A 23,869-nucleotide genomic window follows, 5' to 3' on the forward strand; every position below is an offset into this window, starting at 1 on the left:
TAAAAACCTGTAGTACAAACCTCTAAAATGATCCTGAAGGCATTTAAATTAACATCAGGCGAGTCCAGTTTCTCTGAGTACTCTCTCTGTGTTGTTGTTGTTTTACATTTGAAATATTTTGTTCTTCTCTTGCATGCTGTAAAATACAGGACGAACCTGAAGTAGAAGCTTCCATGAATCCATGGATCTACAATGCATGATGGGGAAGCAGCAGGACTTAACAGCACTTGTGCCTTTGCAGAGTTTTACATTTGATGTGCATTTGCAAGTAAAAATGTCCAAAGCTTATAAGTAACTACAGGAAACAGTTACTGATGCTAAACAGTGGTTCAGTGAGTCCCTCACTTTTTCCAGCATGCTCTATAAGGTTATTACTCTTTTTTGGTTTCATAAACATGTGAGCAGTACAATGTTTTTGGTTTGGTTAAAGTCTGATAATATTTCTCTATAATTAGAACTGAAATGATTCTGTATTGTTATTCAAATTCTCACTGTTTGGCTTTTAACTTACTAGAGTTAGGATCCCAATATCACATCAGGAAACTTAGTTCAAATGTTAATGAAGTTATGGGAGGTGTGCCGCTGTCTCTGTAAATTGCACTTCCTTTCAGTTTGGAGACGAATGCTTCCACTGTGAGATTGTCACAGACTATTATTAACGAGAATACATGTATGTAACTGTTTGACCGGTCAGTGAGTCACCGCATCTGAAAGGAGAGGTTCTGAGGTCAAAGTGTGAGAGCTGCAGCTCTTATTCAATAACAGTGCTGCTGCAGGGGATGTCCGAAGCTTCATGTGTGGGTGAAAATGAATGCATGAATTTGTAAAATAATTTGCAGACCCAGGCTCGCAAAATACACATCTGCAATCTGAAAGCTGTTCTCTCTCCTTATTAGTGAAGATGAGTGTACAAAATACAGCCTGTGCTGGTTATTACTTCAGGTTGTAAGGACAAACTTGTATGTGACGTTAACATCAGCAGCCTCTAACAATAGCTATTCTTAGTATTCTTCTTAGAAAGACAAAAATTACTCTTTGCTTCCTTTGGCCTTGACATCACGGAGGTATTACTTAGTAAATGTGGATGTCTTGTTTTTCAGTTCAGGTCCTGAATTTCACATTTTCAAGTAGTCTTTAAATCCCTGAAAAATGGATACATTTATTAATAGACAATATTGTCTATTGTCCTAATATACATAACCCTTGATATTACCAGTGCTGAAGCTGGTGGTGCTAATGTGGGGATCATACTTTCCCAGCCAGCATTTAAGAACAAAAATAGAAGAAGACATTGCTGTCAGGCAGGGCGGGTGAAAAACACAATTTTGAATTAAAATGTCACTTTATAGCGATGTTGCGATGAGGTCGGGAGGACTCGATTTGAAGGTTTTAGTTTTCATTACCTTAATTCAATGTGGTTACTGAGAGGATGTCAGAGATAATTAACCTGCTGAGGAGAAGCTTCATGACCATCGCTCACTGCCTCAGATACTGTCAGCCTGTAATGATAAAATAATGAGCCTGCTCTGTCTGAGTGATGGGCGACTGACAGCTGACAGATCAGAAACACGTCACACCGCCGGCTAATCCCAGAGGGTCTAACAGGACTCTGTGTGTTTCTGCCTCTATGTTTTCATTAGAGTAAGTTTTACTGGTTAATGAATTGAATTAATTAAAATGTCAAAATTGGGATGATTTCATTTTTGTCTTGCTGATAGCAGACTTAAACTAATTTGGAGCCTGTAGCAGTTTGATCTATTTTTAGAACACGGATTTTACTCCAAAGCATCAAAGTCATGACGTCTCTAGAAGTTCTGTGTTGTCATTGCTTGGGTCAGGATTCGCTGCCTGACTAAATTGAAAGGGCCCAGGCAATTCACCTGAGAGCGGATAAATCCTTATTGAACATTCGTGTATATAAACCTTTTATAGTGGCTGTTATGGAATTTTGTGAACACATAAAGGTCTGCAAAAGCATTTTAAAGTTGCTTGTATCAGGCAGGCGAAAATGAAAGTACCTTTACTCAGAATCTATAATTGTCATTGATGCTTGTCATGGAAAACTAAAGGAAGTGATGATTTGTGACTGACTGGGTAGCGGGCAGTTATTTGGTACATACCTTACTTGCCCTGGAGCAGGCTGGGTGTGCAGCATCACCATAACGATACATTCTGACAAGAAGCAAACCACCTTTTTAACTGACTTACGCCACACAGTGTTCATAGCAGCAGACTTACGATTAATTTACTGTTATGTGTGTTTGTGGAGATATTTGCCCATGGAGGGGTTTTCAACCACAGCTGGTCAAACTGTTCGTGGGGATCAAATACTACAGTATGAAGAACACAGACAGCGGCTCTAGTGGACACTTTGAATAGTTTTTAATACTCAGTTTCACTCCAGCTCTTTGTATATTATAACTTTGCTCTTCTCCACGGCTGAATGATAGAACAACAGCAGAAGCAGCAGTGACCCACTCACTGCTTGCACCACAGATTCTTGACACTGACCCTGCCTAACAGCAGAGCCTGTCTGCAGTTAGACGGGCTGCGTGTAGCTGCCCACAGACCGCAAATATGCCAATGTGATATGTTTTGATATTTGTCATATTCATGCTCTAATTATTAATAATTTCATGAATGACAAAACTTTCAGCTACAGAGCTGTTCGGGCATATTTCTGTATCGATTAGGAAATTGCAACATTGTCCTCTTAATTTGTATTTGTCCCGCGCAGAAAACGTAATCCCCGGTTACACCTTGGCTAACATTTTTTTCCATAATAAGTGCGTAAGTCAAACTGTTTGAAAAATAAAAGTATAGCAGCTGTCATATGCATATGTTCTTTGTTTAATTTGTCCATCACTTTGGTCTGAGATTAAATGTCCTAAGCCACGTGAACAAACACATTAACAGTGAGAAGCTGGTGCTGTGATGTTACCATCGGGCTGAGCGAACAGTCTCACAGAGCTGCTGGCACCGCTGTACACTCTTGTTTCTTAATGTCATTCTTACATAAAACAATGTCAGAAAAATTAATTCAGCACGTTATCAGCAGTTGACTTTTGGAGATTCCTAAAAATTTGTTAGCAACAGAACCACAGATGTATAAAAGACGAATGTAGCTATTGTGATGTCACCCATTGGTTGTAGACTTTGTAATCTAAACCTTTAACTGCAGCACAAACACACATAAGTCTGAATTAGTTCTAAGAAACAGATTCATAAAATACGAGAATTTTACTCACCAACATTTGGGCACGTTCTTGGATTTGTTACCTTTGAAATTGAATTATTAAAGTCAGATTGTGCAGACAGAGAAAACCACTGATTTTTCCTGGTCTTATTTTACTCTGGTAAAGTTAGTGGCTGTCTAGTGCAACGAACAGGTGACCACTGACACTGGAGATGTGACAGCGGTTAGTGTCTTAGTGGAGGTAAAGCCTAGAGGAAAGTGTCAGTCCTTCAGCTACGAACAGCGATCAGCTTCATGTGTGTGAGATGCACTTCATACACGTACACACACAGTTCTTTATTGCCAGATGCCACGTTTATTTTTAGTTTTCATTTGTTGTGACAGTCCGTAGTCTGGACAGCTCCGGTCTCAGCTGATCCCAGCTTCCCCTCCGCTGCTCTCCCGTCTAACTAAATAAGGGGAAGGAAACCGTCATCAGCCCAAACGCCATCAGCTGTTCTCACCTGCCTCTCCAGCACCGCCCCGTTGAGCTCACTGCACCACTCCTCCCCTGCTGCTGCGCCCGGGACCACACATCCGCCACACCCCCCCACCGCCCGACTGAGGCCGGGGAGCCATCCGGCCGAACCTACTCTCCCCCGCGAGCGAGAGAGGAAATCAGCCACAGCCATCTGCGCCCCCGGCCTATGGACCACCTTGAACTTAAAGGGCTGTAAAGCCAGATACCACCGGGTGATCCGGGCGTTGGCATCCTTCATGCGGTGGAGCCACTGCAGCGGGGCATGGTCCGAGCAGAGGGTGAATGAGTGCCCCAGGAGGTAATAGCGAAGGGAGTCGAGCGCCTACCGGATAGCCAAGCACTCCTTCTCCACGGTGCTGTACCATCTTTCACGCTCTGTCAGCTTCCGGCTGATGTAAAGAACGGGACGGTCGGCCCCCTTTACCTGCTGGGACAAAACGGCCCCCAGCCCTCTGTTCGAGGTGTCAGTCTGCAGAACAAAAGGGAGGGAAAAGTCAGGAGTGTGAAGCAGCGGGTCCCCACAGAGAGATTTTTTTATCTGCACAAACGCTGCCTGGCACGGCCCCGTCCACTGAACCAGATCTGGAGCACCCTTTCGGGTGAGATCGGTCAAGGGGCTGGTCAGCTGCGCAAACCCCGGCACGAAACGGCGGTAGTAACCTGCCAGCCCCAGAAACGGTCTCACCTCCTTTTTAGTCTTGGGGCGCGGGCAGGATGCGATAGCTACTGTCTTCTCCACCTGTGGGCGCACCTGCCCGCCTCCCAAGTGATACCCCAGATACTGTACCTCCCTCCGTCCAACCACACACTTTTTCGGGTTGGCCGTGAGCCCCGCCCTCCTAAGGGACTCCAGGACCGCGGCCACCCGCTGCACATGCTCCACCCAGGTGTCGCTGTGGATGATCACGTCATCCAGGTAGGCAGCAGCATATGCAGCGTGCGGACGCAGCACCCGGTCCATGAGGCGCTGAAAGGTGGCAGGGGCTCCGAACAAGCCGAACGGAAGCGTAATGAATTGGTACAAACTGTATGGAGTGGAGAAGGCGGTTTTTTTCCTTGGACTTGGCAGACAAGGGAATCTGCCAGTAGCCCTTGGTTAAATCCCGTGTCGTGAAAAAACGGGCCGTGCCCAACCGATCCAGGAGCTCGTCGACCCGGGGCATGGGATAAGCATCAAAGCGTGACACCTCATTCACTTTACGATAGTCGACAGAGAACAGTATAGACCCATCCTTCTTCACCACAAGAACTATGGGGCTACACCAGGCGCTGTGCGACTCTTCTATCACTCACATTTTCAGCATTTCAGCCAATTTGCTGTTTATGCTCGGGAAGCCTGTAGGGCCGTGAACGGACCGTCACGCCAGGCTGCGTTTCAAAATGATGCTCAATGAGAGACGTTCGGCCGGGCAGGGGGGAGAACACATCAGCAAAACGCTGTTGTAACGCGACAACGTCCGCTCTCTGGGCCTGTGTGAGATGGTCATCACAAGGGAGGGAGGCGGGGATGATGGAGTTTGGTACCTCCGGCGCCAACTCATCTCTCTCCTTAACCAGGCTCACCAGAGAAGCGGTTTCAGCCTCTCTCCATGCTTTAAGGAGATCTGCGGCGCTCCTCCCCTGTCTGACTGAGCGACCTCATAGTCAACGTCCCCAATTCGCCGTGTGACCACAAAGGGTCCTTGAAACTTGGCGAGCAACTTTGAGCTGGAAGAAGGGAGTAATACAAGCACTGCGTCTCCCGGTGAAAATTGCCTGAGTCTAGCCCCTCTGTCATACAGGCGTTGCTGACGCTGCTGAGCCTGGAGCAAATTCTCCCGTGACAACCTCCCCAAAGTGTGGAGTTTCGCTCTCAGGTCCAACACGTACTGAATCTCATTCTTGGCGGGGCTCGGACCTTCCTCCCAGCTTTCTTTAATCAGGTCGAGCACCCCACGTGGCTTCCTGCCGAACAGAAGTTCAAAGGGAGAAAATCCCGTGGAGGCCTGGGACACCTCCCGCACTGCAAATAACAGAGGGTCTAGCCAGCGATCCCAATTGCGTTCATCCTCGTTAATGAACTTACGAATCATGGACTTTAAAGTCTTATTCAGCCGCTCCACCAGCCCGTCCGTCTGAGGGTGGTAGATGCTGGTCCGAATAGATTTAATGCCCAGTAACTTGTACAGTTCCTGCAGTGTGCGAGACATGAACGAAGTGCCCTGGTCAGTCAGTATCTCTTTCGGGATTCCGACTCGGGAGATGACCTGAAACAGTGCCTGCGCCACACTCTTTGCAGAGATGTTGCGCAGTGGGACTGCTTCCGGATATCGCGTTGCATAATCCACCAGGACTAATACAAAGCGATAGCCGCGTGCACTCCGGTGAAACGGCCCGATGAGGTCCGTGCCAATGCGCTCAAACGGGACCTCCATGAGTGGGAGCGGGTGCAAAGGCGCTTTTGGTATGGCCGGCTGATTAACAAGTTGGCAGTCCGGGCAGGACACGCACCAGCGGCGCACATCCGCTCGGATAATAAAATCGGGCCGTTATTCGCTCCAGAGTTTTTCATATCCCATATGCCCTGCCATGGGGTTATAATGAGCCGCCTGGAAAATCATTTCCCGGCGGCCCCGTGCCACCAACAACTGGGCGTGTCTCCTCCGTGCGAGTGTCACGACTCACTCGATATAACCTATCTTTTAATAAAATGAAGCGTGGGTAGGTCCGCACGGCTTCAGGGCGCACCACGTGACCATCAATCTCAATCACCTGGTCAAAGGCTGAGCGTAGGGTGTCATCACGAGACTGCTCCAGTGGGAAATCACCCGTGGGGGGAATTTCCGGAGCCGGCGGGGCCTCCCATGAAGGACCCGTCGTCTCCCCCTCCTCGGAGTCAGTGTCGGACGACCCCGCATCACCGCTGTGCGCCGCGCAGACACTACACGCTACTAAAGGTCGTGATCGCATCCCCGCGTACTGCCCTAACAGATGATGAAACCCCGGCCAATTCGTGCCCAGAATTAGGGGATGCAACAGGCCCGGGCTAACCGCAGGTGTCATTCTATGCGTTTTGCCCTTATACTTTAATAACAGTGGCACTATGGGATACCTGTGAACATCACCATGAACACACTTCACCTCCACCCATTCTGCCTCCAGCAATGCCCCAGGGTGAACCAAGCTTTGGTGCACGAGGGTCTGCGTACAGCCCGTGTCCACCAAAGCATGGCGTATACCCCCTCGAGTCCTTACCGGAATGCTGTACGTCCCTCCTGGACCGGGAGAGAGTGCTGGGGCACCGGCGACGCGGAACATCTGCCCCACTTCCATCAGAGGACAGTCCCTCCTCAGGTGTCCCGGTTGCCTGCACTTCCAGCACTCCTGCCCTGGCGTTTGTGCCGCTCTCCGTGGCTCAGGGGTGGCACTGCTCATTTATGATCCCTGGGAAGGCACAAACGAAGCAAAAGGATTAGTGGGGCTCAGCGCCGGCGCCCTCTCTGCCTGTGCCGGCGCAGGTACCCGGCACCTTGGTGCCGGCACTGGGGCTTGTTTGCTCGGTTTCCGGCTACCTTCCCCGGGCTCCCCCGCTCTGGCGGCGAGATGGTCCTCCACCAATGTTACCGCGACCTCCAGACTCTCTCGCTGTCTCCACAGGCAGCCCCTCCACGAACTGCTCCAGCACCACCTTGTCCACCAGCAGCGTCTCTCCCTCTGATGATCCCGGCTGCAGCCAGCGCACCGCCGCATCGTGCAGCTTCTGGGCCCAAGCAAACGGCCGATCCTCTGCGGTCAGCCGACAGGCCCGGAACTGGCGGCAATGATCCTCAGGGGCGAGTCCCATCCTGTCCAACACCGCCCGGCTCACGTCCTCAAAGAGCCGCCATCTGAGCCTCCCCCGACAGCAGAGGAAGCAAACGCGGAGCCCACTCCACCTGTGGCCACTGGCAGGCCTCAGCCGTGGCGTGAAAAGTCTCCAGAAAAACCTGGGGGTCGTCCCCGTCGCCCATCCGGGGCATCGTCACCAACAGTGGAGGGGCCTTTGGCGGCACAGCGGCTCCAACCAGCCGCTCCAGAACCTGGGTCTGCCGGTCCGCCTGCTCCTGCAGCTTTGCCAGGTGATCGTGCTGGGCAGCCACCTGGTCTTGGCACATCTTCGCCATCTCCGCCAGCATTTGCGCCAGGAACTGCAAAGGCTGGGCAGGCGGCGCAGCATGTGGGTCAGACATCCCCACGCAGACAGGGTTTCGGCACCACTTGTGAGATGCACTTCACGCACGTACACACACACACAGTTCTTTATTGCCAGATGCCACCTTTATTTTTAGTTTTCATTTGTTGTGACAGTCCGTAGTCTGGACAGCTCCGGTCTCAGCTGATCCCAGCTTCCCCTCCGCTCCTCTCCCGTCTCACTAAAAAAGGGGAAGGAAACCGTCATCAGTCCAAACGCCATCAGCTGTTCTCACCTGCCTCTCCAGCACCGCCCCGTTGAGCTCACTGCACCACTCCTCCCCTGCTGCCGCGCCCGGGACCACACCTCCGCCACAATGTGTTAACACATCAGCCACACACCATGACGCCTTATCTGCTGTGATCAGGAAACCTATCCACAGTGGCCCAAACCAGTTTTGTTTCAGGCTGTGAACACGATCTTTGTTGCTGTAAAGCTGGGCCTTTTAACCTGGGAATGCCTCAGGTGGCCATTAGAGGAATTGCAGTTTTTACCACTTTGCTTTATTTCCATCCCGTGAGGTTACAACTTGGGCAGAGCATGTAACTTTCACTTATTGGCTGTGGCGGTTATCTGCACTATTCTACTATGGGTGAATCATTACTCTGACTTTGTGCCGGCACATTAAAGACCGTTTGATGTCTGAAGTGATTGAGTTGGACATTTGTATTTTTACAGCTTTGACAGCTATCCTGCATTCCCACATTTTCCCGCATTTCCCAAATACCACATAAATGCAGTATTAATATTACTCTGATGTTTATGATGTGTGAGCATGTATGTGCTGATGTTCAGGTGAAGTTTCCCTGTAGGATCAGAGTGAACCATTGTTTAACCGATCAGCCGTTTTCTGCGAGGCATGTCAGACGCTGCCTTTGATGTCAGTACATTTTTATTTCCAGCACTGTGGGGTGGTTGGTGGTGGTGGTGGTGGTGGGGGGGTGGAGATGATTTGCATACAAAGCCTCCTCTTTGTTCTTGGACTGAGTGTGGAAAGAGTCATTGTCTTCATTAGTCAGAAGTGTTTATCTCAGTTGTTGGGTGGAGATTTGGCGTGACGTTTGGCAACGCCTGGAAGTAAAGAATGGGAATAATTCTGGATCAGGATTAGTGTTGAAGACAGTCGTATTGTATGCTCAGATCGGTGCTGAATGTCTCACAGTGACGTAGAGAAGATGGCGTGCTAGCGGTGCTGACAGAGTCAGCTGAGGCTCCTCTGACTGAAGCTGCGTAATAACGGCACTACTGAGTTAATAAATCACTTCGCCACATAAATGATCCCTGCTTTCCGATCTTATTTGTGTCTTAGGTGGCCACCATTGGAGTTCTGCACATCTGTAATTCAAATATTTTATTCTAGGCTGCAGAGTGTTGTTTGAAGGAGACTCTTGAACTCATGAGTACCAGCTCCATTAGTTTCAACTAAGACTCTTTATCTAATGTATATCTGAACCTCTGCACAGTTTCGTAGCTATGTTTTCTGACCCACTGTCAGATGATCTTAGAGGTGTGTGTGTGTGTGTGTGTGTGTGTGTGTGTGTGTGTGGATCCCTGAAGACTCTGCAGCCAAGAGAAAAAAAGAAAAATAGAAAAATGTTTTTTGCTATGTGTCTCTGTTAGAAACCACCAGGGAGCAGCATATGATGCAAAGATGTTTGTTTTTCTCACTGAGTTCAAAAGAAAGCGCTTCTATTACTCACACTGTACCATCTGCAGTCTGTTCCAGCCATATGTTCAAGGTGACAAACTGTTATCATCCCAGTGTCTGTGGGTGTGGTTTGTAACGTATTCTGAATACGTTACAAACTATTTCTGAATACTTTGGATATTGTCATGCTTTTTACAACTACATGAATGTACTATTGCTGTGTGATTTATTACTATTATTGAAGGTTACTCACCATACCAATACCAACTAGATGTTTAAATCTTAATATAAAATGAGTAACAGTAGGGTGGACATTAGGTAAGGCTGCACTTTTTGCAGCAATCTCGTATAGAAAACTATTTCTAAATGGTAAATGGCCAGTATTTGTATAGCGCTTTACTAACCCCTAAGGACCCCAAAGCGCTTTACACATCCAGTCATCCACCCATTCACTCGCACATTCACACATTTCTGTATCAGTAATGTGTTTTCTTTCTGTCTGTTAATAATCATGTGGAACTGCGCATGATTATTTGCAGCTAACAGGTTTTTAAACCATCAAGTCTAAAAACAGCATGTTAATACGTGGAGATCCTGAAGGCTGCTCCAAAATGATCAAATTGGATTTTAAATATTTGTTCAGTTCTCTTCCAAAGCTGCTGTCTATTGTAAGTTTGTGTCACAAAACGGCTGGAGGCTGAGTACCAAAGATCAAACCCACGTGCAGAAAACCCAAAGCAGAGACTGAGGAAAGGGTTTAACAAAGGTTTATTAATCAGCACAAGAATGATGTTTACTATGGCACTTGACTTAAGGCTTGACACATGGGGCGTGAGGGTCTTGGCCAGGGGAGAGGGATAAAGAAAGGGGACAGGTCCAAGAAAGCAACAGCAGCTGGCTGGTGATTAGGTATGTACTGGAAGAGAGGAGAGCAGTGTTAAAGCGGTAGCCAATGAGGAGTTCTGGAGAGGGTGGAAGCTATAAAAAAAATCTTCGTCTTACTGTGCAGGTGGGAGATGGAAGCGTTGAAGGAGAGTTGGTGCGGTCCGGGTGGGTTTGGTGGTGTGTGTCAGCTGTCCTGAGCGGTGAAGATCCCGTGGTGGTGTAAGGGCAGGAGGGCAGGCAGGTGAGGCAAGGAGATGATGATGAGTTGTTCAGTGTGATGGAATTTCCAGGAGTAAATAGGGTAGTTGACAAACTGGCGAGGAAGCAGTGTCAGCAAGCAGCTTAAATCTCCAACCTAATTGCCTCAATCAGCTTCAGGTGAGGGAGGCTGTATGCCCTGCCCATGGGTGGATACCAGGGAGGTCCAGACCTTCAGCGGAATTTTACAGCCACACACCCAGACCATGACAGTTTGAGTGTACTAAAATAAAAATAAAAGCGTTCTAACATCTCACTTGTTTGTTTTTATTCAGGCAAACATGTGTAATGTTATTATTGAGACAGACTAAGCTTGTGTTTCTGTATGAAGCTTATTAGACATGAAACAGATGATAGGTAAAAGCGAATTTTGTCAAAGTGCTTAAGATACTCTTTTACATTATCTTTTTTTTCTTAAATAAATCTACTACATCATGTGTAATTTCCATTGCTAATATTAATCACAGTTAAATTAATGGGATGGAGCTGTGATGTCATCATGTACACTGCTGTTCCAATTGTGGAACAATCTCGGGAAGTCCGGACTCCCGTGTGAACTTATGAAGTTCGGACTAGCGAGAACGCGAGTACAAGCTTGCGAGCATGAGTATTTAAAAATGGCCCAACAGTCTGCAGTCTATGAACTAACCTCAGCTAACACCAGCTAACAATGTTAGCTCGGTGGCGAGTAGCCTTCAGTAATAGTAATAAATCACACAGCAATAGTACATCGAAGATACTGAAGTTTCGCCCATCCCATTCTTCTTTTTTTTTTTTTTTTTTTGTCTGTCCCATTTGGTTCTTAAGCCGTCAGAATTGTTGTCTGAAGACCAACAAGGATACCAAATGGATTTATTTTGCCAAATCCCATCCCATTGCCATCCCATTCTTCTTATGAAGTGGTGTCGGAAATGCATTCCTGCCCGTGCACCGCTGGCTCTGGCTCCATCGTGTAACGCCACCAACATTAACAGGACGCTTACATCAGAGCCTCTTATTACATGTTTTGTTTGTGTTTCCAGCAATCAGAATCAGAGAAACTGTATTAATCCCAGATGGAAATAGGGTTTAAAAAAAAAAAAGAAAGGGGCCGCGGGTCGGACTCAAACCCGGGCCGGCCGCTCTCAGCCATGTGATATATGACTACATGCTCAGCCAACTGAGGTAGACCTGCACCCGACTGCATTCAGTCACCAAAATTAGAGAAGGCATAGAGAGGGGACAGCCTAACATGAAACAGGAAATGATTATTGTGTATTCTATTTATTTCAACAAAGTAACTGTATTCTGAATATCACCTATTTAAACAGTAACTGTAACTTAAAACAGATTTTGTATTCTAAAGACGTAAAGCCAGTACATGTACTCCGTTACTCCCCAACACTGGTGGTGTTTGTCATAGCAACGTGTCCAAGCGTCCCAGGACGCAGCTAATATAGGACACGGACACTGAAACAAAGGTGGCCGTTGAGGCAAGAATATACCTGCTGCTCAGCCTGTGGCTTTGCGTCAGACCCGGGGACCGTGGCGTTGTTTTTTGTAGCCATTTCCATCTTTGCTGGGTTTCTAAAATGGCCGTGTTCATTTCAGTGAATGAGACACTATCATGACTCAGCGAGTGATGCTACTGACCAGCCAATCAGTGACATGCAGTCTGATGACATCACATTTTAGTACCTGCTCGGACTGCTTGGAAGCCTAACAGGCACGAAAGAAGTAGCAGGTACTATGAGCTGATGGAAAACCCTGAAAACCATGGCGACCAGCGCCAAATCGATGCAGGTGGGTAAAAATGGAAAGGGGGCTTTAGTTACCAGATATCTCGACTTTTAGCCCCTCTAACTGATCAGATGGGACCTTATCTCTCAACCTGCTGTAGCAGACTAAAATAACCTCCAAATGTATTTTTGCTACTGGCTCTGAGGTTTACTGCTCTTTGTGGATTTAGACAATCTGTAGTACAATAACCATTGTGGCCATTTGGCAACATTATAAAGCTAGTTCAAAGGTTCAATTTGGCAATTGATTTTTTTTCTTGTACTTATTTAAACTCTTTAGTCGTCTCATGTCATCAACACAGAATAATAACATTCAAATTGATTTAAAAAATGTCAGTGAAATAAGACAAGTTGAGGAACCCATGCACAGACACAGTGTCTGATTATGTTTAAATAATTGTCACATTCATTGGTAAGTTTTGATCTTCCAGTTTGATCATTGCTGACTTACCTTTAAAAATAATCTCGTCTGCCTCTCCTGTTCCAGTGATAGAAGACATGCTGGAGTGGAGGTAGATCCCTGGTCCTAACACAGCTGAATACTGTCATTTACCAGCCTGCTAAATGCACAAATACATCAGGCCAAGCTTTAGAAACCTTTGGCTACTGACCTTTAGTCCACTGACCTCCCATATTTTCTGTCATTGACGTTAAAATTATTCAGGGCCAGATTTACTAACGGCGTGCACCAATGTGAACGAAAATTTGGTGTGAAAAACCCCCAGACTGTCAGTATCTGCAAAGAGAACACAGTGACTAGATTGCATGTTTAAAGCTGTCAAACCTTTGCAACTGACACTGTCAAGTATGTATTTATGACAGTTTGGCTACGCTCAAAGCGGCCCGCATGCGCAAAAGAAGACGTCACACACAACGCGATCTGTTTAGACCCAGACCAAACAGTATTGTTTCACCGATGGCCTTAATATAAAGACTTGTTTCAGACTTTACGTTTCACAATTTTGCTTTAAGTTATAATGTTATTTTGTTATTTACATTTCACGTTGTCTTCCCAACAGTTTCACTGACAGCTACACTGGATGGCCAGGAAGCGCTCACGATGTCTTCTCGGGCGCTTCTCCGGCGCTGATAATTGGCGTCTGTCCTGTGTCAGTGACGTAAAAGACGGATTTAATGCGACATGACCGTTCAAACAGCAGTCGCTTTCTAAAACATCGGATATGTATCGGATTCAGTACCACATACGAAAGTGACCCAGATCGGATTTGTGCTGTTCACACTGTCATACCATGATTGGATATGGGTCGCACAGGGTCAAAGAAGTCAGATTTGCAGTGTGAACATAGTCTTTCTTTCTCGAGGCACAAAGTATAGGAGACTTTTGCAACATGCAATTTTATGCTAATTGCGCTGTTCTTTAACACTAAAAAAGCATTTCTTATTGTTTGAGCTTGATATTGACACTGACTGCTTTTGTTTGGAAAGTACAGCTGTTGTGAAACTAACCACGCCTTTGAGCCCTATAGTTCAGGATTGTGCTCACGCACTATTTTGCCCCATTTCATAAACCTGGCCTTCGATGTCCTTACACACCACAGGCTTAAAATCACTGGGAATATTTTTCAGTTTCTTCCTTTACTTGTTTAAAGAGCTCATCACCATTTGATACTGACTTTTCACAGCGCATTTTTCTAGGACAAATTTTCTGCAAAACGAATTGGTTTTGGTTTTTATTACACAACAAGTATAAAAAACTCTGAATTTTGCGTCTTTTTTTTGCAGAACTTTTGGTCTTTAGATTCAGATTTTAATTGTAATTGGTGGACTGCCCCTTTAAATGTAAACCATGATTAATTTAATGTGTAAATTGTTTTGTGAATCTCTCAATTATCTGATCAAATGTCGTTTACCATTTAAATAATTTACAGTTACTGTTGTTTTTCTCCACCTGCACAGTAAATCACCTGTAAACAGCTGATTAGGCATCCGTCTGCCTTTGGCTGTATTAACATTAAGCAGTCACAAGAAGACACTTTGGTCACGTTTTGCATTGATGGAATAAAATGACTGACCTGCATGCGTCCTTGCTAACTCGTCTGTGGGAATCGGTTAAAGGGTTAAAGCAGCGAGGGCCCAACCGCTGATCTCACCAGAGACATCTGTCTGTTTGATTTATATCACAGCACATACCTTCAGAGAGAGAAAGAGCTGAGGGCAAGATGTAACACACACACGTGCACGCACACACACACACGTCGTTCCCTGGGGGTCCGACAGCCTCGTGTCAGGTCACGGTTAGTCTGTTCATTACTGCACACTGAAAACACAGTTTGTTGTCTTCTTAAGAAAAGCAATTATTAGATTTTAGACAATAAAAAAAATACTGCCTTCTTAACCTGTGAAACACGACTCATGCTTCAGAGCAAAGACACCTAACCTAGCCTGTGTGAATAAATACGGTAGGCCATCCCCCCCCCCCGAAGTCTAACATCAAGATTCACAGATGATACAGAAACAGAGAAGCAGGGCTTTGATATTAGCTAAATCTGAACTGCCTAAAAAAATATACCATGTGATATATAAACTCTGAGAGCACATCCAGAATCAATTTATATTTTCATTTAACCCTGAAAACAATCTCAAAATTCTGTGATGTAAAATTGAAAGCTATTTTAGATGCACTGTTTCTGAGTCAGGAATAAAGTAAATTAGTGGTATTGACCACTAATGTGTCTCTGAATTGAGATAATGTTCAGATTTCCTCCATCTCAATAGCCTCCACGGCCAAAGAGCTTCCTTTTGACATGAACTGTTAGGGACACAGAAACATCTACTGCACTAGATTGCAACTCTGCTAACTTCTGCCAATCTTCAGGCAGTGGATCAAACACGAGTCAGAGAGATATGAGACAGACATAGCTCGTCTGCACGTGCGGCACTTTCTCCTTTTAGAAAGAAAGTGAGGATGACACAGATAACCGGACCAGCACAAGCAAATAAGTGAGATTCTGGAATGTGGGTATACATATATATATATATATATATGTATATATAAAGGCTCTGACACAGCAATGACAGATAATAAGGCACAGGTAAACTCTATCAAGACAATAACCGGGGCTGGAAAAAGGATCTAACCTTCATTAAAAAAAAAAAAAAAAAAAAAAAGAAAGCAGGCAGTAATCTAAGATTGAAAACAGAATCTAATGTGTACATTTGGTGCAGTGGCACACTATAAATCCACTTAAAGCTCCCCAGTATCATTTCATCTCTTCCTGGACTGTAGAGACTCCCAACCTCTGGCAGCCTGCAGCTCTTTAAAATGTAAAACTAAACCGCTCAGCTGAGATCAAAGCAGGTGTTTCCTGACAGCCTGATCTGATGTCAGCACGCAGCTCACCCTGCTGCTGCTGCTCCAAACAAGCTGCGCTTGAGTTTTGAGGCCTCGTCAGGCTCGTGACATCTCCTATGAAGAATAGAGTGAAGCGTCTGCAGCCACTAATGACAACATATGACTGCAATCTCATCTTTACAGGAGCCGTCATCGCACCCTGACACTGTAGCTCACAGGAATGCCATGTAAGAATCCCTGTGTGATCATTTAGTGCTCTTTAAATAAACTGGAGTGCATTCATTTTATTCTTTTCTGCAATAGTTCTTAGTAACAGCTGGGCAGCTGTGGCTCAGGAGGTAAAGTGGATTGTCTACTAATTTGAAGGTCAGTGGCTCGATCCCCAGCTGCTCCAGTCTGCCTGTATCAATATCCAGGGTTGGAGTGGAAGTATGTTTGCAAAGTAGAAAAAGTGCTATATAAGTACCAGTCCATTCTACAGCGAAAAGGTCATCAGTAACAACGTTGGGCCTTATGGTTGTAGAATGGCTAGAATAAGAAAATGAAAGAAAATAGTGGAAAAAAAGACTTACAGTGAAAAATAATGGTAAGTCACTGATAATGCAGTTTACAGAATTCTAAAATTCTCAGCTGTCTAGCTCTAAACTGTGATAAAACAGAAGTTAAGTGCAATAACGATAGACCTATGATATTATAGTAATAATAATCTTGCCAGGTCTACAGTGTGTCTTTTGTTGTGATTTGACATTACATAAACCTTGTTTATCGCCGTAGTTACGTTCTAAAAATAACCCTCGATAGGTGATATCTGCGAAGTAGCCAAATTTATTTTTTACAGTTATTATAGATGTTTTAAGGCTGTAAAACTCCTCAGTACACACTTTATACACATTTCTCAGACAGACATGAACATTTTCACACTTTTCTCTTGTGTTTAAACTCTCAAAGTTCAAAACTTCGTAGAAAAATAAGTCCAGCATTATAGAATGAAACCAAAGATCAAACCCTGTTTCAGGTCCAGAACATGGGAATAGAGCAGCTGCCAGAGAATTCAACATTAATGAATCAGTGGTACGGAAGTAGAGGAAGCAAGAAGAATGAGTTGAGTAAAGTTTGACTTATCTGACTGTTTGGTTTCACTTATTGCGCCTTATAATCCAGGAAATGCAGTAACTTCTACCGTCCTTTAGCATGTCCAGAAGTCTGACTTTTTGTGCGATGGTTAGCATCTTCCTCTGCCTTTTGGGAGCTACTGCAGGAGCCTCTGACGGTGCAAAACGTTTCGTCAACATTGTTGTTTGTTGGGGAGAAAACTTACAAACATACAGTGCAGCACTTCAGAGTCACACTGCTAGCATCGAAGATTTATGTAGATTTGACAAACTGAAAGCATTCTGTACTGGACAGGAGACACGGCACGAGATTGATTGACAATGGTCTACAGCCAATCAGGACGCAGAACACAATGTGTTGTAAAAAAAAAAAAAAAAAAAAAAAAAGCAAGCAAAATTGTGCAAAAAAAAATCCACGAAATAGCGAGACCGTGAAAGGTAAACCGCGTTATAGCGAGGGACCCCTGTATATAAATAAAATTGAATTGAACTGAATTAAGGCGGCGCAGTGATTACCACTGTTAGCTCACAGCAAGAAGCTCCTGAGTGTGATTCCACCACCTGGCCGGGTCCTCTCTGTGTGGAGTTCCCCGTGTTTGCGTGGGTTCTCTCCGGGTATGGTAGTTGGGATAGGCTCCAGCCCTCCTGCAATCCTGAAAAGGATAAGTGGAAGAGAATGGATGGATGGATGAACTGAATTTGCATCAGCTTTTTGCTAGTGCAAATGCTCCTACAGTTCCCAAAAGCAAACCGGCACTGAGGAAACTCTAAGGGTTAAAAATGTTCCAAATAAAATGAGTGTGGCTATTCTAAAAGGTTTTACAATAAAGTTCAATGTCCATTTGTGAAAAAGAGAACTTACAAAGTTGAAAAGAGTTACAAGATAGCAGTAAGTTAGTCATTTACATTCAAAACTATAACCCTAGATGTAAATATAGTTGAAAAAATAAATACCAGCAATATTTGGCAAGTTAATGAAGCTTGGCTAGTTGACAACAAGTGATACTAATTATGCTGCTTCGTGGCTAGCTACAGAGCCACACATGGCCTACTGTAAATATGTTCTCAATAAAGTATGTGTAGAGAGCCGCTGACCAGAAGAGAGAAATACATATGTCAGGAATAAGACAGAAAGGGAAAAGAGATGATCCCGTAGTTAGTCAACAACATTGTTATTGTTATTGTAACTTTATTTCAGACATATACAGAAACAAACAATATATACACAAGTACACATACTTGCATTTACAAATACAAATATATATGTAAATACACACACGTATGTGCTCAGACAAAACAAAAAAAAAGAAAATAAATAAAATAAAACAGAGTCTAAATGACATGAAATGACAATTATTAAGTCTGAAATGGAGTAGGAAGAAGTATAACATACTTATTAATCCCTACCCCATGCTCAACATTCTATTGAATCCCACTATTCATTGTTACCCCTAATTCCCATCATCACTTACCCCACACAATAAACAAGGAGGACATGTATAAACACAGCTACAGTGATAGATATAATTTAGATACAATTTAGCATAGTTATATATACAATGGGTGATCAACTTTGTCAGTTTCATATTCTTCCAAAAGCAGTTTTCGAAACATCTTTATGAACTGACTAATGCTTGAACATTGCTGTAGGTCCACAGGAAAACTGTTCCACAGTTTTAACATGATGCTGCATGATTTGAATTATTTCCAAAAAAATAAAATAAATCCTAAGCTTAATGTCCCTGTCCGAATGGCTCAGCTGTAATTCTTTCTAAAAACAGACATAGAGCAAACAAATAGTATGATGGGATACAGACTAATGCAATCTAAAGGTTTAAATAATAATAATAATAATAATAATAAACTTTATTTATAAAGCACACTTAAAAACCAAGGGTATGCCAAGGTGGTTAACAAGTAACATAAATAGAAGGAAGATAATAGAAATAGGACCAAAGCAAGTACTAGGTATGCAAGCAGGTAGCTGTCACTGACACATAGGAAGGCAACAGGTACAGAGCAAACAAGAAATTAAACGAGCATAAAAGTGCATAATATAAAATCATAAAAGAAATATTAACTAGAGGGAAAGGCAAGATTGAATAAGTGGGTTTTTAGTCGTGATTTGAACAGTGCAGTGGAATCAGATGTGCGGAGGTCGAGAGGAAGGGTATTCCACAGTACCAGGGCAGCCAGAGCAAACGCACGGTCACCCCGGGACTTCAGCCGAGATCTAGGTTGCGTCAGAAGTTGTTGAGTGGCAGATCTGAGTGTTCTAGCAGGAGTATGTGGTTTGAGAAGTTCACTGAGATAACCTGGCGCTAATTTATTAATAGTTTTGAATGTGAGGAGTAATATTTTAAATTGAATACGGTACTTTATGGGCAGCCAATGCAAGCTAGCTAGAACAGGAGTAATAGGGCAAAATTTCCTGGTACCAGTCAAGAGGCGGGCTGCTGCATTTTGGACTGTTTGCAGTCTAAGAAGAAGAGAAGAGGGAAGACCGTAGTACAAGGAGTTACAATAATCCAACCTGGAGGTCACAAAAGCGTGAATAAGCTTCTCCAGGTCCTCATGCAGAACATAATGCCTAGCCTTAGAGATAAGGCGCAGTTGGAAGCTAGATCTCACTACAGCAGACACTTGCTTATCGAGTTTTTGAGCGAGCTATCCAGCAGTACACCCAAGTTACTGACATAGTCACAGGAAGAGCTAGCAAAGGAACCCAGGGCAGCACCGAGTCGGGCACGAGGGATTTTACTGTTGAACACCACAATCTCAGTCTTCTTATCATTTAAAACAAGAGAATTGCTCAGGAACCATTCTTTGACCTCCCGCATGCATTCTTGAAAGTAGTGTAGGGACACAGCAAGGTCGTCAGTAAGTTCAAAATAGATCTGTATGTCATCGGCGTAACAGTGGAAGGCGATATTGTATTTTTCAAAGATTGCGCCTAGAGGGAGCAAATACAAGTTTCTTTTTTTAAGAATCGGGTGGACTACAGCATGGAGTTAAAAATTTTAAATAAGGTAGGGGGGTTATGGTCATTGGCCAGGATGATTTTGGACAAGAAAGACGCTTTGGCCGTTTTAGCAGCACTTTGGAATTTTAAGCGGCTAGTCCGTAGCATGTCGTAAGAAACCTGAAGCTTATCTTTTTTCCACCTTCTCTCAGCGCGCCAACACACGCGACGTAAAGCGCGCGTAGTGTCATTAAGCCAACACCGAGAGTAGGTTCTAGGGCGCTTCATTTTAATGGGGGCAACAGTATCAAGGATTGAAGAAAGTAGCGATAACAAGGTATTAGCACAGTCATCAACTGAGCGAAAAGAACAACAGTCGAGAGTGACAGATGCAGAATCCAAGAAAGACATAGAGAAGTTTGACACCGCTTCAGCATTAATTACACGTAGCAGGCGAAGGGGAGCCGCAGGATGTAGTTCATTAGTGCATAAGCCAGTATCAAATATAACTGGGAAATGATCCGAGATCCCAGCGTCACTTATATCCTTGATACAAATGTCCAGACCATGTGAGAGAACCAAGTCCAAAGTATGTCCTTTAACATGCGTTGGGTCATTAACCCACTGAGCCAGGATAAAAGAGTCCGTTAAAGCAAGGAAGTCTTTAGCAAATGGGTCATCCTTACAGCAAGTGTGTATGTTAAAATCACCAACAATGAGAACACAACCACACTTAAAAAGAACGGAGCCTAGGAGATCAGCAAAGTCCGTGATAAAATATTTGCTATATTTAGGCGGTCGGTAAACCACCACGCAGAGTGTGGTCGTGGATGCAGTCATCTTCAATAATTGGACTTCAAAGCTAGAGTAGGTAGGTGAGGGTAGCTGCCGAACCGCATATGAATTTTTAAAGACCGAGGCTACGCCACCACCCCTACCAGTAAGCCTTGGTGAGCTAAAAGCGACACAGTCCGATGGAAGAAGTTCGGTAAAAGGGATAAACTCACCAGGACGAATCCAGGTTTCAGTCAGGAATAAAGCATCAATCCCATTAGTGGAGAGGAAGTCATTTAAGAGAAAAGTCTTATTGACCAGCGACCTGACATTAAGCAATGCCATCCGTATCCTAGGGGCTAAGTTGCCACGGGTGGTGCGTCGTAGGACACTTAGGTTGCTTCGGCAAACGCCGCGTCGGAGCGATGTTATCCAAACCTGAGCAGGAAAACATGCCACAGGAATGGCAGGGTAGACTTCGTGGTCAGCCGAGCAGATCCAACAGTGGGTGAGCAACTTAGCATCAGAGCGCTCCTGGGAGGGAGGGAAAGAAGATTAAATATCCAGGCTGGCATGTGGGTAGCCTGTGGCTGGCTTTAAAGTAGACCCTGAGGCGAACGCGACGGCCGCTCCTTCTACCGCGTTTCCTATAGCGTTTCTTGTGTAGATTCGGAATAGGTAGGTGGAGGAAGCCGGTCGGAGGGTCTGGTCGGGGCGCGGTGGCGTCACCCAGGCTCCAGCAAGGATCAGCCCGAGAGGAATGAGAGAGTCTTAGATTTAAAAGTGTTTGCCTGTCGTAATCAGAGCACAGCCATTAGATGAGCATACAACTAAAAGGATAAAAAAAATACAATGCCAAGGTCCATAAAGAGCGTAGAGGGAGTAAAAAAACAGCGAAGCAGATACAGCCGAGGACGGCAAGCCACGTACACCGGCGCCATCTTAAACAAGTAACAACCAAGCAAACAATAAAGTTCACTGCTTACAGTGCCATATGCACTGCTTATACACATAAGTAATTAGGGAAATGGGAAACAGTAAGGTACACATCTGAACCTAATCAAGAAAAACAAGACAACCACCCAGCAAAACTAAAGAGAACGAAATAAGGAGCTATCAAAGCAAAACATGAAGTAATTAAACACGAGAAGATGCATAAAAAACAAAAATGTAGACTTAACAGAAATGGGGATCTCAGAAGGGCAGGAAAACTGAAACTCAGGGGATTAACTATAAACAATAACTACAATTACAGTTATTGTTTATAGCAGGCTCAGGGGCGATTCTAGGATCAGAGCTTTGGGGGTGCTGAGCACCCAGAGAGCTGCCCATCCAATCAAGGTAAACTTTACTCGTCACGATGAGACTTCTTCCCCGTCTCTGTCAGTCCCTGCATCCTTAAATGTCTCCAGTTGTCCTGAGTTCCCTCTGACTGTCTCCTTGGTGCATTTAAACCCCTGTTCCTCCCTGTCCTCATCCTCTGTTGTCTTCATCTCCCTTATCAGTCATCATAATTTTACCATCTCTGTGCAAGTCTGCAAATTTCTTTATTAAATCATAAGAGTATTAAATTCATCAAGTCTCTCTGTGCCTGGGTCCTCGTCACAAAACATGACATCACTGGTTTGTACATTTTAACACAATTTAATCCCCACATTTGTGAAAGAAAAGCAAAACACTTTTTTGAAAAGTCTGTAACAAAACCATCAAAACTGATAACGGTTATTTAAATGCTGCAAAAGAAGAATGGATTGGAATTTAAAAACAAAATACATATCCTAACCTTAATTGCTGCAGGAGAATAATGAATGATGCTCATAGTGAGTAAAAAGTAAACTGAGTGCATTTTTTGGACAGAGATTCACTTTTAAAGTATATTTATAATATAATACAGATACATAAAAAATACACTCCAAAAATAGAAGAGTTCTTGAAATGTACAAAATATTATTAAAAAATTAGAAAAATAGAGATACCTTGGCCTATGGTACAATGTATACAATGTATGAAAAGGTCTTTACTGCAGATACTACTATGGCTGCAGATTTTTTCTTTTCTTTTAACCTATGTCGCCTCACCTTGAGGTTGGCAAATCTGTCTATCACATTTTGGTGGTCAAATCTGATATCGGCATCAACATTTTTAAAAAAATCAAACTGCTCTTGTGTGAGGTTTCTTCTCCTTTGAATAAGCTCCACTAGTACCATTGCTGTATGTCAACACTGAGGGTGTTTTCACACCTGTGGGGTTTAGTTTAGGTATATGTTGCAAATCTAAACTAGTAAAATCTCCTGTAGCCACATATGCTTTGAATTCTAGCATGTAGCAAGGTACTATAGATGTGCAAAGATCTGTATGGGGTAGGAACTCTCTGTGAAATGAATATAAATTCTCCATGTTCCCCAACAGTACACAATACTGCACCTTCTTTCTGTATTTACTCTGGTTCCTCCTGCCCAGACACATCTGGCTATTAAGCAGATTTGTAGTGATGTGTTTTGATTTGCTTGAAGTTCACTTGGACTTTCCTTGATGTCAAAAAACCAAAAAAAACCAAACCAAAGCTGCAAGTTTACAGACGTATCAACTGATTTGGGCCAGACTAAACAAACTGTAAATGTTAAATTGTCCTTATACACACTTTTGAAGTTTCTTTCAGGGCTTTTTGGTTTTTAAATGCTTCTTTAGCTTGTTTGATACACTGTTAGCACTAGTCAGATTAGCCTTTCCTTTGACAAAGGTTTCCTGATATATAATTTGCCATTGTATAAACGAATGAACAATTTATTCAAATGCTTTTTCCCTCACATTTGAACATATCTCTCCTCGGTACAGCATTTCGAAACCATTTGGAAAAGGTGTTATGTCTTCAGTGTCTCTCAGCACCATGGACAGCTCCTTTCATAACCACTGAGTCATGATTGCTTATCAACATCATGATGCATTCATCATAATAGTGATAATACTAATGCTTTAAGTGCTGAAAGCTTGGTTTGTTTTAAACATCTCTTCTTAAACATGACAAACATCTAGCTTACTCAGAAACTCCAGAGAGCAGCAGGGAGTCTTTTAGCTAAAAGTTGAAATATAACAATAGATCAGGTTAAACCTTTATAGCAGTTACTGAGCACTTTGCCTTGTTTTCCCAGTGTTCACACACCTGGTGAGAGGTTGATGCAGTGCACATTACTCACACTAAGGCACAGCATGGCC

The 23,869-nt window shown here is 44.1% G+C and overlaps 2 protein-coding genes across 9 annotated transcripts in view; one reads left to right on the top strand and one right to left on the bottom strand.

The window, feature by feature from the left end:
• The window catches only part of LOC100695157 (nuclear receptor ROR-alpha), a 186,109-nt gene that overhangs the window by 31,367 nt on the left and 130,873 nt on the right, over nucleotides 1-23,869 (top strand). The gene's annotated exons all lie outside the window — the stretch shown is intronic.
• LOC112844225 (uncharacterized) lies at nucleotides 4,074-22,019 on the bottom strand. 8 transcript variants are annotated; one of them, XM_025904846.1, is made up of 6 exons: nucleotides 17,437-22,019; nucleotides 14,529-14,646; nucleotides 12,947-13,055; nucleotides 7,268-8,107; nucleotides 6,951-7,139; nucleotides 4,074-4,185 (listed from the first exon to the last, which is right to left on the bottom strand). In XM_025904846.1, exon 1 carries the CDS (start codon nucleotides 20,999-21,001, stop codon nucleotides 19,919-19,921), a length of 1,083 nt encoding a protein of 360 aa, XP_025760631.1. In that variant the 5' UTR covers nucleotides 21,002-22,019; the 3' UTR covers nucleotides 4,074-4,185; nucleotides 6,951-7,139; nucleotides 7,268-8,107; nucleotides 12,947-13,055; nucleotides 14,529-14,646; nucleotides 17,437-19,918. The 8 variants fall into 8 exon arrangements, 6 of the variants coding, with proteins under 6 accessions (XP_025760631.1, XP_025760522.1, XP_025760359.1 ...); XR_003218464.1 differs by lacking the exons at nucleotides 4,074-4,185; nucleotides 6,951-7,139; nucleotides 7,268-8,107 and adding exons at nucleotides 10,077-10,490; nucleotides 10,577-10,940 and having other exon boundaries at nucleotides 17,437-17,573; nucleotides 20,890-22,019; XM_025904737.1 differs by lacking the exons at nucleotides 4,074-4,185; nucleotides 6,951-7,139; nucleotides 7,268-8,107 and adding exons at nucleotides 10,077-10,490; nucleotides 10,577-10,940 and having other exon boundaries at nucleotides 14,529-14,619; nucleotides 17,451-22,019.

The sequence above is a fragment of the Oreochromis niloticus genome, linkage group LG1 (assembly GCF_001858045.2).
Source record: "Oreochromis niloticus isolate F11D_XX linkage group LG1, O_niloticus_UMD_NMBU, whole genome shotgun sequence".
Taxonomy (NCBI): Eukaryota; Metazoa; Chordata; class Actinopteri; order Cichliformes; family Cichlidae; genus Oreochromis; species Oreochromis niloticus.

Bases quoted from the DNA above. Each gene is read 5' to 3' on its own strand.
- LOC112844225 (XM_025904846.1), bottom strand. From the start codon at position 21,001: ATGGCATTGCTTAATGTCAGGTCGCTGGTCAATAAGACTTTTCTCTTA.